Below are 14,782 nucleotides of genomic sequence, written 5' to 3'. Positions count from 1 at the left end.
ACCATTAATATTTTTTTTTTATCATTCGAATTTTGCTTAAAAAATCGGAACAAAAATATGGAATGGTAAACCTGGGAGTGTACGGTGGGTGGGAAGGGGAGGGGACCGGTGGATAGGAGGGGGAGGTGTGATGGGAGGGTGAGGGAGGATGGAGTTGTGATGGGGAGATGTGGGAGGAAGGGTGTGATGGGGAGGGGGGATATGATGGGAGGGTGATGGGAAATGGGTGGGGAAGGGTTAGTGTGAAGGGTAGGGGGATGTGATCAGGGATGGTGAGGGGATGGAGGTGTGAAGGGTAAGGGGATGTGGTGGGGAGGGTGAGGGAGGGGGCGGTGTGAGTTACGACTTACACACGCTCACAAAATACACACACAATAGCCCTGCATGCAGCAGAGATATGCGACGTAAATATTTGATTTGAGGGTCATTAAAATCGGCGTTACCGCTGATATGTTTGGTTGTGTGGTGGCCTGGCCTGTGTTTGGTTGTGTGGTGTGTGGCCGGGGCGTGTGTTTGGTTGTGCGGTGGTGTGCCGGGCGTGTGTTTGGTTGTGTGGTGTGTGGCCGGGCCTGTGTTTGGTTGTGTGGTGTGTGGCCGGGCGTGTGTTTGGTTTGTGGTGTGTGGCCGGGGTTGCGTGGGCGTGGTGCGTGGTTTGGTTGTGTGGTGTGGCCGGGCGTGTGTTTGGTTGTGTGGTGTGGCCGGGCGTGTGTTTGATTGTGTAATGTCCAGGCCTGTATTTGGTTGTATGATGGCTGACCTGTATTTGGACGTGTGGTGGCGGACCTGTATTTGGACGTGTGGTGGCCGGACCTGTATTTGGACGTGTGGTGGCCAGACCTGTATTTGGACGTGTGGTGGCCGGACCTGTATTTGGACGTGGCTGGACCTGTGGATGCGTGGTGGCCGGACGTGGTATTTGGACGTGTGGTGGCCGGACCTGTATTTGGCGTGGTTGGATTTGGTTGTTTGGTTGTGTGGTGGTGGATTTGGACGACCTGTGGTGGGACGTGTGGTGGCCGGAGTATTTGGACGTGTGGTGGTGACCAGTATTTGGACGTGGTGGCGGACCTGTATTTGGACGTGTGGTGGCCGGACCAGTATTTGGACGTGTGGTGGCAGGACCTGTATTTGGACGGTGGGGCCGGACCAGTATTTGACGTGTGGTGGCTGGACCAGTATTTGGACGTGGTTGGCGGACCTGTATTTGGACGTGTGGTGGGCAGGACCAGTATTTGGACGTGTGGTGGCCGGACCAGTATTTGACGTGTGGTGGCCGGACCAGTATTTGACGTGGTGGACGTGTGGTGGCGGACCTGTATTTTGGACGTGTGGTGGCTGGACCTGTATGGTTGGGGACGTGGTGGCCGGACCAGTATTTGGACGTGTGGTGGCGGACCAGTATTTGGACGTGGTGGCCGGAGTATTTGATGTGGTGGCCGGACCAGTATTTGGACGTGTACGGACCAGTATTTGACGTGTGGTGGCCGGCCTGTATTTGGACGTGTGGTGTATTTTGGATGTGTGGTGGCCGGACCTGTATTGGACGTGGTACCGGACCGTATTTGACGTGGTGGCCGGACCTGTATTTGGACGTGTGGTGGTCGGACCAGTATATTTGGATCAGTTGGCCGGACCTGTATTTTGTGTGGTGGCTGACCAGTATTTGACGTGTGGTGGCCGGACCTGTATTTGGATGCGTGGTGGCCGGACCTGTATTTGGACGTGTGGTGGCGGACCTGGTATTTGGACGATGTGGTGGCCGGACCTGTATTTGGACGGTGGCCGGACCGTGTGGTGGCCGGACCTGTATTTGGGTGGGACGTGTGGTGGCCGGACCTGTATTTGGACGTGTGGTGGCCGGACCTGTATTTGGACGTGGTGGCTGACCTGTATTGGACCCGCATTTGGTTGTGTGGTGGCTGACCAGTATTTGACGTGTGGTGGCCGGACCAGTATTTGGACGTGTGGTGGCCGGACCTGTATTTGGACGTGTGGTGGTGGACCGGACCTGTGTTGGATGCGTGGTGGCCGGACCTGTATTTGGACTGTGTGGCGGACCTGTATTTGGATGCGTGGTGGCCGGACCTGTATTTGACGTGGTGGCCGGACCTGTATTTGGATGCGTGGTGGCCGGACCTGTATTTGGTGGTTGGGGCGGTGGTGGACCTGTATTTGGTTGTGGGTGACCGGACCTGTATTTGGACGTGTGGTGGCCGGACCGGTATTTGGTTTGTGGGTGGCCGGTCGGACCAGTATTTGGACGTGGTGGCCGGACCAGTATTTGGACGTGTGGTGGCCGGACCTGTATTTGGACGTGTGGTGGCCGACCTGTATTTGATGCTGGTATTTGGTTGTGTGGTGGCCGGACCTGTATTTGGACGTGTGGTGGTGGACCAGTATTGAGCGTGGTGGCTGGACCAGTATTTGGACGTGTGGTGGCCGGACCAGTATTTGACGTGTGGTGGCCGGACCTGTATTTGGACGTGTGGTGGCCGGACCAGTATTTGGACGTGTGGCCGGACCCGTATTTGGTTGTGTGGTGGCCGGACCAGCATTTGGTTGTGTGGTGGCCGGACCAGTTTTGGTTGTGTGGTGGCCGGACCTGTATTTGACGTGTGGTGGCCGGACCTGTATTTGGAGTGTGTGGTGGACCAGTATTTGGACGTGTGGTGGCTGGACCTGTATTTGGACGTGTGGTGGCGGACCTGTATTTGGATGTGTGGTGGCCGGACCTGTATTTGGACGTGTGGTGGCCGGACCAGTATTTGGACGTGTGGTGGCCGGACCAGTATTTGGACGTGTGGTGGCCGGGTAGTTTAGAGCGGCTATGGTCACCACACACACTGCTTTTATTTCCCCCTCTGTTGATTAATGAGTTTGTTTATGTATTTTTCTCTATTCGTTTTTTCCGCTTCCCATCATTCCCGTTGTTATTTCCCATGACGTCCATCCTTCTGTCCATCCTAAACCCAACCTTCTGGCCATCCTAAACCCAACCTTCTGGCCATCCTAAACCCATCCTTCTGTCCATCTTCCTACTACTACTACTACTACTACTACTACTTTTTTTTTTTAAATTGGCCTCCAGCCTCCCCCAATAGCCACACCTTCGCCACCATTTATTTACCTTAATATTAAATATCCTAATACATAAGAAACTATCCTATCTGTGTTAAATTAGTTGAGCCGCAGATCATGCGGCATTCAGTGACTGTAGCCTCATAGTCGATATCTGCAGCAGTTGTCGGAGTAGGGGCAGAAGCTCTCGTTCCCCTGAGGCAGAGCAAAGCCGACCGAAGGAGAGAGAAGGACAGTCGACATCTCATCCAGGCTGTGACATAACTTCTGGGCTGCTGCTTCTGTTCGGAGATCAGCTCCGCGAGTCTGGCGTAGAAACATCTTGCACTTGGGCCCATCCCACCAGAGGTTGTGAACACTAGAGGAGTGAAGCTGCCTTGATCAACATTTTGAATTCTCTCCCCATATGCCCTTCTCTTGTCGTTCTCGTTCCTCCTATGCGCAGCATCGAGAGCTAGGTTACGGTGACAAACGGCCATGGGATCAAAAATCCTGATGTCGAAGAAAGCTCGCTGTCCCCGCGTCCAGAATCCTCGAGCACTGACGTCCACACGGGCTTCGTTAGATGTGTTTGAAGTCCTGTGTTGGAAGATCTCGCCATCCAGTGGAAGGAGGGTCGGTTCTACCATGACGTCCCGGCAGATTTCCTTCAACATATTTGCTGTGAGATCCCTTACCTCGTCATGCCTCATGCATATGAAGCCCCCCTTCTTGCAAACCATGGCGTGATCACCATCATAGGAATAGCCACACACGCATTGGGAGGGCAAACCATCTACTGGCCAACCGTACCTTAGAGCAATGGCATCTGTAAATTCTTGTTTGTTAAGGCTGAAACCATTTGCCCTTATCGGTAATGTAGTTAACCAGTTCGAGGCGCCCACCTCCTGCGCTATAGCTACTTTTTTTGTCAAATTTTCTGGAACCAGCAGCAATAGTTGCTGCAACATGTCATTTTGGCAGTGCTGCCGATCTGTTGTAATGGACCTACGGATCTTATTAACTTCGCTGGTGTCCACTTCCCTTGTTGCATTCTGGGCTATTATGTGGTCAGTGAGGGCTGCCGTGAGCTTAAGTGAATTTTGATGTTCAGAGTCAGCAATCTCCTCTGGATTAGTTAGTCCCATCCCTCCCAGTCTTGGTGGAAGTGCAAGAAGTGTTCTTTCTTCTAGAGTTAGGTCGTGGTGTTTCACTAGTTTGGGAATGAACTTGACACTGATTGCTTCTTCCAAAGGGTGGAGGAGGGGTCGGATCTCAGGGATGGTACGCATCAGGTAGTTCCAACGATGCTTGACTCCATGTGTGAATGCTGCAAAGGCCGCATGTGGCTCTGTGTTTGCAATCTCCGATAGAGCATGGACTTCGCTAACCCACTCATTCACCTTTCCCCCTACGTACTGGGTCTTGAAGTCCGTAGTGCCAATTACTGCGCCTAGATGTCTTTGGCCGTCCTTAGTAATTTTGACCTCACTTTCGCCGAAAACCTCCAAAGCCCGATCATAATGATCTGGCTTCACGATGAGGAAGGATTTGCTGGCGTTAGGGTGGTACCCTATTTGTGGACCTCGCGATGTTACCAGGTCCCACCACTTTTTGATGTCCTCCACTTTTCCTGCTCCTGTGAGGTCATCAGCATATGCCACTTGTTTGACCCCAGTTGTTTCATACTTTATTTCTTGTTGGAGCACTGATAGGCCTATTGCATACATTGCCATTGCAACGGGGTCCCCCTGTGTTGTTCCCTCGGTCGACTGTAGGATGGTATCACCTCGTAGAGCCTTGTTGTTTACTATGTAGAGGTCTGAAGGATTCCTATACGAATTTTCAACATACATCGCAAAGCTAGGACACTTGATCTTGATGTTGTGCAGTGCAGCCTTGCGGTTAAGTATGTTGAATGCGTTTGAAGCATCCACCAGGAGAACGGCCTCACAATCACGCTGCTCAAATATCAATCTCATGGCGTGAATGGCCGCCTCCCCACCAGCCTGGTGGCCAGCACACACTTGTAGGTTCCCTGCTGCTGCCCTGACATCGTCCTTTACCACCTCCATTATGCACTTTCCGATGATCCGCCTCAGCACTTCCCCCACCCCTATAGGTCTACATCCTGGATTCTTTTCCAGAGGAATAAGGCGGCAGGCCGTCAGAGCCTGGAGGTGATGGCAGCAAGAGGATGCAAGCTTTCTTGCAAGGGTGGCAATGGCAGTGCAGAGTTCGCTTGCTACAGGGCCAAACTTGTTAGTGCTGAGGATGACTCTCCAACCGTTTGCATCCAGACCTGAAGGGCCGGCTCCTCCTCGAGTCTTCAGTGCCTTTTTCCACACCATCTCTCCTGTTATTTTCTCGAACAGGACAACATTTGGTGGGATATAGGCACCCTGGAGCCTGATGCCTTCATCTTCACTTGCAGGGGGATGTTTCTCTCTCAGTAGTTGTAAAGTCGCTCTGTTTATTGGCATCACCCCACCGGAAGATTCCTGAGTGAGAGATCTTACCGCGAGAGACACTTTTCCCACACGCATTTTGTTTCCAAATTTTCTTGCCACGTCATCGGTGTTTTGCTTTCCGTCACCCGTAGATTTTAGTCTCTCCTGCAGTGTTCTTGCTTCACATAGGAGATCATCTAGGGCCCCAGTCCGCCACATTGTCGATCTTCTCTTCATTGCTGCCACATTTTCTTTGTGCTTAGCCTTTGTGTGTGTCCTCTGACAAAAAAGATGTGGTATTATTGCCAGTATTTGAAGAGCTAGGGGGGCGAGGAAGCGGTCCTGAGTGTAATCAGTCATGAAGAAAGTCATCTCCCGAATCATTTCTTTGGTGGCCGCACACTTGGGTGGTTCAAATAAGTTAGCGGGCGACCACTTGACAATTTCTGAGTAGGTTTCTTTGACCCATACGCCTGCATTTTCCATCGACATGCCTTTCCACTGAGGCGGCAGTCTCTCATTCTCCTCCTGGACACCTGCTACTGAGGGAGCAGCATTTATTAGTACTACATTTTCGGGTTGAGTAGACTCACTGCTATCATTTGGGATATCATCGGGTGGTTGGGTCCCGGCGATATCCACTGTGGCCGCCTGTGTCGGCTCCCTGCGACGTGGGTTCCGACACTGGTCTAGCTTCCTGCAATTCACACATGGTCGGTTGTTTCTCGCACAAACACAATTTGTGCAGTTTTGGTTCGGGCTAGCACAGACGCAGCAAGGAATGTTACCAGGCATAGTGACCAGCACCTTGGGCGACGGTAACGTCCGCCTCCGGACATCTGATTTAGTCCCAGGCACAAGATTATACTGGTTCTTATGAGGGAAGGGCGGAGAGGTGACAGGCTGGACTGGTGTGTCCAGGTAGTAGGGGCATACGTGCGCGCGTGGGTGTGTAGGCTACCCCCCCTAATAGCGACCATCCATACATCAGAATGATACACTATGGACAAGAGTTTGTCACACCAGGCACTAGTTTATATTTCCTTGGCACAAATAACCACTATTTATATGGTCTCACTGGTGTAATATCAGTTATGTATACTCACTAGGTTCGTCGAGACCCTACATTAAGAGTCCGTTACTATGGTGGTGGGGGGGGGGTGGGGGCGACCGCATGGGCAGCACTCTCGGCCCCATAGGGGCGATAGTCTCGGGACCACCCCTGTCACAGTAGGCCTAACGACACTGACCTTGGCGCCGAGCCTTCTCATTATCCTACCACTGACCCAGCACAGGTCACCACTCACTTGGTGAACGCCGGTGAACACACGGAATATTTACAATTTATGCCGTAAGGGATGAGAAGAAACCTTGGGTGGCAATGCTTAGGGTGACATCCGATATTCACGGACACATTGTCAAATTCCCGCTCCCACACAACGAGTATGTCCCCACCAATAACACTTTAGATCAGGAGGGACGGTCCACGACACCCACGCCGCGCTGGCCGCCTACTACTACTACTACTTTGCTATCACTCGGAATCGAGTATGACGATCATCCAGCTATGATACAATGATATGAGTTATTAGGGATGTCACCTTCATTGGTGAGTTCTGAGGTGACTAAAGAGGCCGATACGGGACCGGCAGTGCCGTTCACAGATATTACACTTGTGGATGTCTCCATCTAGTGCGGGAGGGGCGGCGGCAGCGTCTCTCCGGCGTTGGCGCTTGTTTGCCTCGGTTTGCAGTCGGGCTAACTCGAAAGTATTGACACCGTCTCGTGTGGTGCTCCTCCAAGCGTTACGGTGTGGAGTAATCGTCTCCCAGGTGAGGGGGTCGACTTGGCACTTTTTCAGGTTTGTCTTAAGACTATCCTTATACCTTTTCAGTTGCCCGCCAGCGTTACGCTTACTATTCTTTTGGTGACTGTCAAGTAGCTGGTTTGGCAGTCTACTGTCGCCCATGCGGGTAACATGGCCAGTCCAGCGTAGGTGTTCATGGATAATGGTAGCCTCGATGCTCCTACAGTTGGTGTCGGCGAGAATACTGGCATTTGTTCTCTTGTCTTCCCAGCGAACTCGGAGGATGGAACGTAGACTACGTTGGTAAATATACGTGCAACTTTATCGATAGTTTCAGCTCCCTACAGCTAAAGACACGGTTTCGGAGTCTGCCAAAGGCTTGAGATGCACATCCGGTCCGATGTTGAATCTCTTCATCGATGCCCGCGGTGGTGGACAGGTGGGAGCCGAGATACCGAAAGTGGGTAACATTAGAGAGGGTAGTACCGTTAAGCTGGATGGATGGTGGAGGTGTGGCTGAAACCCCATCCTCACCCTCTCATCTTCATGTACAAAAACCACTGAATCTTTGCTGTTTTTCGTGTATCATCATCATCATCATCATCATCATCATCATCATCATCATCATCATCATCATCATCATCATAGGATTCAGAGAGCTTAATCAAGGTATTGTCTTCCTCAGGGCAATGGTCTGGAGCTGAAGGATAGTTTAACTGGGCTAGGAGGAGCGGCTTGGGCCTATCCTATGTACTATCCTTACGACACCTTGGCTGCCTATCCCTTCTCCCATGGGTAAGTATTATACTGTGTGTGTGTGTGTGTGTGTGTGTGTGTGTGTGTGTGTGTGTGTGTGTGTGTGTGTGTGTGTGTGTGTGTGTGTGTGTGTGTGTTAACGGAATAAGATGTCCATTAATAATTTTTTTACCATTTGTATTGTATTTGATCTATTAATTACTGATTATTTTTTATAATTTAGTTTTTAAGTAATTATTCAAGAGTTTATAATTATTTGTGTAACCATTTTTATTATTATTATTATTATTATTATTATTATTATTATTATTATTATTATTATTATTATTATTATTATTATTATTATTATTATTATTATTAGTTTTTTTTTAATATGTTTATCTATTACCAATACTGAAAAAAATTCCTATCATGTATATCCAAAATTACTCTGATCACCTATGTATTTTTCAAAGGTCTTGTGTATATAAACGCCAAATTATGTTGATAACAAAGAACATGACACAAACAGCAGACGCTAAGGTCAGACAGTAAGACAATATTCCTACGTAAGAGTAAGTTTAACCCTACCTGAAGCTCTTTATGTACAGGTGGAGGGTGTTGTTCAGGCTGTGAGGGGTTGATGCTGTGTTGCAGAAGAACACACACACACACACACACACACACACACACACACACACACACACACACACACACACACACACACACACACTACTACGTCATTGTAAGGTCGGAAAATGTTCATCATTCAATAAAACATAATACCTCAGTAGCTAAAATTTATAGTGTTGAGAAATGTTAAGTCTAAAGGTAAAGTCTAAAAGTAAAGTCTAAATGTTAAGTCTAAATGTAAAGTCTAAATGTTAAGTCTAAAAGTAAAGTCTAAATGTTAAGTCTAAATGTTAAGTCTAAAAGTAAAGTCGAAAAATAAAGTCTAAAAGTTAAGTATAAAAGTAAAGTCTAAATGTTAAATCTAAATGTTAAGTCTAAAGGTAAAGTCTAAATGTTAAGTCTAAATGTAAAGTCTAAATGTATGTGTATATATTTTTCATTTTTCATAAGAGCAACAACCGATAACACTCGCCCTTTTCGTTGGTGTGGTTGAATCGACCAGCTGAATAATCTACCAGGCTTTTAGACCACCAAATTCCTCCAGGATTTCGAGTCGCGTTAAACTGCATTTTGGAATAAAAGTCTATGTTTTAATAAGCTAAACAGACTCACCACCAATTTGGGGATATACAAAATTAATCATATCGAAAAGTTGGATAAAAGGCGAGCAAGTGAACGACGACTTCCTCCTGCCGCCTTGCAACATTGATCACCAATTACGGCTATTTTTTTTTCTCTTCCTCGGTAACCCTTTTACTTGTGCAGCCTAGCGGTTAGGTAGTATTTTCCTGATTCATTCTAGCAGACAATATACTTGACCGATGTATCCTAGCGGGAATTGAATAATATTATACATGAGGTGTTTTATTTTTGATGCGTCAGATCAGCGCCATGTTATGTTTAGTCGTTGTTGTTTTTCTTTGCCATCTTTAGACGTAAAAAACAATCACTTGTTTTATTTTGTTGTTTACGCATCATTCCTCGCTTTATTGAATCCATACGTTAGACGAGGTTTGCGTATATTGAATCCACTTCCGTTCGTCTTTTCTCTGTATATATTCGTTTCTTTATCCGTTTATACTTACGTTCACTCATGCATTTCATTTTTTTTGGATCATATCTCAAAAACAAAAAATTTCACACATGATAAAACTGTTACTAACTTTTGTAATATTTCTGTAACGTATAATGACTGTATCCCACTTGTTCCATTTCATAAGTATTTTGTACTGTTGGGTGTAATTACATAATTTTTTTTTTCTACATTGGGCGGTAAATGTAATTGAAATGTTTGGTTCCATGTTTTAAGTGATTCCTGGAATAATGAAATGAGTTTGAATGTTATTATGGCGAATGTTTTATCCTGGTGTTAGTTATGTTGATGGTCATTGTTGTGTTTGTTGATGATGATGATGATGATGATGATGGTGATGATGATGATGATGATGGTAGTAATGACGGTGATGATTGATGATAGTGATGATAATGATGATAAGAATAATATTGATGATGATGATGGTACCTGACATACTACACCAGACACCTCCCTTATACCTTACACCAGACACCTCCCTTATACCGTAGATCTTGTTTCACACGTTCACCGGACACTCCAGCGGTTGTCAGGATGGAAGAAATTATAGACAAGTGTAAATAATGTTGTACAGAAGGCAGCTATCATCGGGATGAACGAGGATGCTAGGATAATTATAATGTGGCGAATGATATGTTACTCTGAGTGTTGTTGGTCGTCAATATGCTTAGACAATTATAGAGGATTGATCGTCAGATGTCATTCAAGATTTTTTTAGAAAAGTTATAGAAGAAAATGGATTTGTTTAGGAGTTTCGTTGAGGATGATAGTAGTCGACTCAACGAGGCTAATGACGAAGACGACGAATTAGACATTTGCAGTAGACGGAAGAGAGATCCCCATCATACAATCCATCCATGAAGACCATAGCCAAGTAAGAGGAGGAGGAGGAGGAGGAGCGACCACGGCTAGCGATCCACCCGTCAACACACAGTAACCACACCGTCGACGCCCGCGATTATACAGGCGATATTTTCCGTAATTGAGTTGTCGACATGGAAGCTCCCTCGGTGGCGTGTGCGTGGCTCCTTAACACCCGTATTGATTATAGGTGAGTCTGCGCCATAAGTCTCCCTCGACTCAGGGGAGTGTGTGTGTGTGTGTGTGTGTGTGTGTGTGTGTGTGTGTGTGTGTGTGTGTGTAGAGGAGGATCAGTTCAGTTGACCATGATAAAATATGAGGTGTTTTTTTTTTTTTGTCATTATATTGCTATCGTCGTCACCATCATCATCATCATTATTATCCGAGGGAGCGTTTTGTCACAGCCATAACCGCGTGTTTTTCTAGAGGAGTTACTGTACTACATCTCTCAAGTGTGACTCGAGCCGTGTTATTAAGTGTGTGTCACTGTACTGCCGTCAACTGTGTTAGTTCCTGTACCTGAGTGTGTCCTCCGCCGTCTACAACACACACAGGTCCTCCCACGAGTTGATTACGTCATCGCTACTGCCTATCTATATCTTCCTACCCACTCTAATTTTCTCCCCTTATCTCCATCCTTCCTCTTCCCCTCTTCTCCCTTTCCTCTTTCCCTCTCCTCCTCTTCTATTTACTCTCATATTCGCATCCCATGATAACTTACTTACCCTGAGTACCACCTCTTTATATATATATATATATATATATATATATATATATATATATATATATATATATATATATATATATATATATATAAAGATTCTATTAACGTTGTCGTATACATCTTTCTCTGCAGGTTTTTTTAAGCCTGAGACTAGTGATCCAAATAAGACCATTTTGGAGCGATAAATAAATATGTAAATCACCCTAAAATGTGAGACTAATAAGCCCGTCCGCAATTTATAGTCAAATTCTGACATCGGCACTCCGTCTCTCAGCCCGCCGCATAAGGCCGCCAGGGGGATGTATACAATCACGCGGTCTGGATGAGCGATTTGTGCTCCTATGTCACGAGCGCTGTGGGGTCATGACGGGCGGTGTAGCGCGACACGAGGGATGCGCCTGTCGCACTTTGTAAAAACGCCCAAATTAAACGGTTTTCGAGAGGACTCGGGGTGCGAAAAAGCCATCGAATACATAATATATGAGCAGCCGAGAGGGGCTCCTCTTGATAAAACTTTTATTCAGATTGATTCCAAATGAAGAAGAGCTATTTTTTTTAAAGCGCTTAGCTGAGGAAGGGGGAAAGGAAAGGGAGCATGGAAGGGAGCAGGGGAGGAGGGGGGAGGGTAGGCTATAGGGGATAGAGACGGTGGAGATGGGGATCAAGACAGTGGAGAGTCAATAATCCAGGAGTGTCACTGGTGTAAGACAAACTCTCCTGACGCTGCTGAGACTGCTCGGGCGGGTGAGGAGTGTTGCCCAGAAATTAATGGAGAGAAAAAGACTGGGCCTGGGCTGCCCCCACACAACCAGGGGGGGGAGGGTGAGGGGAGAGGGTGGATGGAGGGGGGGGCGGGGAATGACAGGTGGGGTGGCTTAGGGGGTTAGTGAGGGGAGAATGGGGTGGGAGGGAGATGCTGAGAGAGGCGAGATAGTAGGGAGAAGTTAAGGATGGGAAGGAGGGAAGGAGGGAAGGAAAAAGGAGGGGGAGGGAGGGAGGGGAGGGAGGAGGTATAAACGCGTGATGAAGGAATAAAGATGAATGGATGGATGGATGGATTTAAGGGAAGTGATGACACAGGAGGATGGGGAGGCGATAAAATGAGATGTATGGAGGCAGTGTGGTGTCGCAGAGGGGGGGGGAGGGGGGAGAAAAGGCAAGGAATAAAAATATAGAAGAGGAAGAAAAGAGGAAGAGGAGGGAGGAAGAAAAGGAGGAAGAGGAAAAGGAGGAGGAAGAGGGGGGCCTCTCACAGTAGGTTCTTGAAGGAGATGATTTTCGTGGGTCCAACTAGTGAAGGATGGTTAGCTAGCTGGGTATCCCAATCCCACACAGGTATCCCAATAAAGTGTGAAGACTTACAGTAAGAGACACACTACAACAGAGATGTGTACCTAAGTAGACTTAAGTATGATAAGTATATTTATGGTCATACTGTCATACTAAATCACACATATTGAACCCTACATAAAAGAGAAGTCGATTCATTCTTACATTTGTGTCAGAAATAAGGTTAAGTTAGTGTTCGTGTGGTTAATCTTTAGGCTGGGGTGTGACTCTAGAGGTGATCCAAGTTAAGGCGCAGTATATAGAGTTAAGTGATTACCAGACATTAGTAGAGGTAGTTTGTACGTGGGTAAGGTGTAAGGCAGTGTGGGTCACCTTACAAGTGGCGGCAGGTGAGGAGGCGCTGTAAGTGTCTCACACCTCAACACTGTGTGCCCGTCCGCCTGCCTGCTGATGCTTGTCTCCACGCTGATGAGGGACTTCGGAGGGTGGGGGGGGGGTGAACTAAACTTATATGTGACACAAAAAGTTGGAAAGTTTATAATAATATTAACAAAGTAATTAAGCAAATGTAATTGTAATTATGTAGGACAGACAGGAAAAACACTGCAGCTCAGAATAAAACAACATAGGTACAATATCAGAACAGCATCTGTAAGCAGTGCCTTGTTCGTTCATGTTAGGAATAATAATCATCCCATTGCTTGGGAAAAAAGCTTAGAAGTATTTAAATCATCTTGTGTCACAGAAAGACTTCTGGTTGAAGCTAGTTTGATTAAGGAATTAAAATCAATAAACCTTAGTGATGGTCAGTTCAAAACTGATAATATGTTACATAAATTTATTTGTCAGTGGCCCAAGGTTAAAAATGCTTTGAAAACCTTTGATCTAGATGTATGATAGTTATTTAGTGGGTCCCTTATTTTTGACCTGACCTGACTAGTCACGTCACCCCCTTCTCTTAAGCTCCTCTACGTGTGTGTTGGTGTGGGGATTAGTGGATGACATCATTATGACCTGACCTCATGTTTTATAAGGTCACCCTGTATATTTAAGCCTCTCTCTGTCCATGTAATCCAGTTGCCTCTGAAGATGTCTTGAATAAAGACGAAAGCTAAGGTGCTCCGTTGTTTCCCTTTTTCCGTGTGATTTTATCATAGATATATATATATATATATATATATATATATATATATATATATATATATATATATATATATATATATATATATATATATATATATATATACACACATATATACACACAGTATATATGTGCCTACACACAAACACACATACCTGTATATATACATATACATAAAGTATAAATATTTGTGAGTGTATGTACGTGTGTATACGCACGTACACATTTGCACATAAATATATTTCATAGTCAGTATTGTCGTATCGGATTACACCGTGAATTCAAAAGCAAATTTTGGATAAGGTCATTTGAATTCACCTATTTCAGCACAGACCAAAAAACACGCGCGCATTAACTGTAAACACTAACATTTAATTTAATCCTAAAATACCTTTCACCTGCAATGGTCCCCCAATCCCGCATCCCAATCTGTGTTGCCGGGAACTGGCTGTCAGATTAACTAGCCAATCATGAGTAATTAACGCGCTTTGTCCCCCGGATCTGCCAATGAATACCAAACACGCGCTGCATCCTGATTGGTCCGCAGAGTCATATTTTGAACCAATAGGAGTCGAGTCTCAATGTGTTGATCGGGAAAATCACCAGATGAGAGGATGTTCCAGAGGGCGCTGGTGTGTGTGTGTGTGTGTGTGTGTGTTTTAAATGTTCCGTATATGTTTGTTTTTTTCTTTTAATTTTTATCTTTTTTTTCGTACACTGGAGGTTTTCGTTCAAGGTGGGAGAGACGTTTTCCAGGAGGTTGAGAGGTTGTCAATTAGGGCATTTCGTTAGCATCATTAAGGGGCTTTGTCTGTGGACCACCCGAAATCCTCCCTAAGCTGAGAGAGCCACAAGCCACTAATGTCAACACCAGTCACCAGTGGCTCCGAGTGGTGAGGGGCGGAGAGAGAGAGAGAGAGAGAGAGAGAGAGAGAGATATGCTTGGAGGAAGATAGTGAGTGAAGATGGAGAGGTGATGGTGATGGGGGCG

General features: G+C 46.4%; 1 protein-coding gene across 1 annotated transcript in view; it reads left to right on the top strand.

The window, feature by feature from the left end:
- LOC121871897 (putative iroquois-class homeodomain protein irx-1) overlaps positions 1-14,782 on the top strand; it is a 140,435-nt gene that overhangs the window by 98,882 nt on the left and 26,771 nt on the right. The window contains exon 4 of the mRNA XM_042374491.1: positions 8,000-8,109. Coding sequence (XP_042230425.1) covers positions 8,000-8,109 — 110 coding nt within the window. The remainder of the gene's footprint in view (positions 1-7,999; positions 8,110-14,782) is intronic.

This window comes from Homarus americanus, unplaced genomic scaffold (assembly GCF_018991925.1).
Source record: "Homarus americanus isolate GMGI-L3 unplaced genomic scaffold, GMGI_Hamer_2.0 scaffold34345, whole genome shotgun sequence".
NCBI classification, from domain to species: domain Eukaryota; kingdom Metazoa; phylum Arthropoda; class Malacostraca; order Decapoda; family Nephropidae; genus Homarus; species Homarus americanus.
Note: the sequence above shows the minus strand (reverse complement) of the source record. Positions and strands in the feature narration are given on the sequence as shown.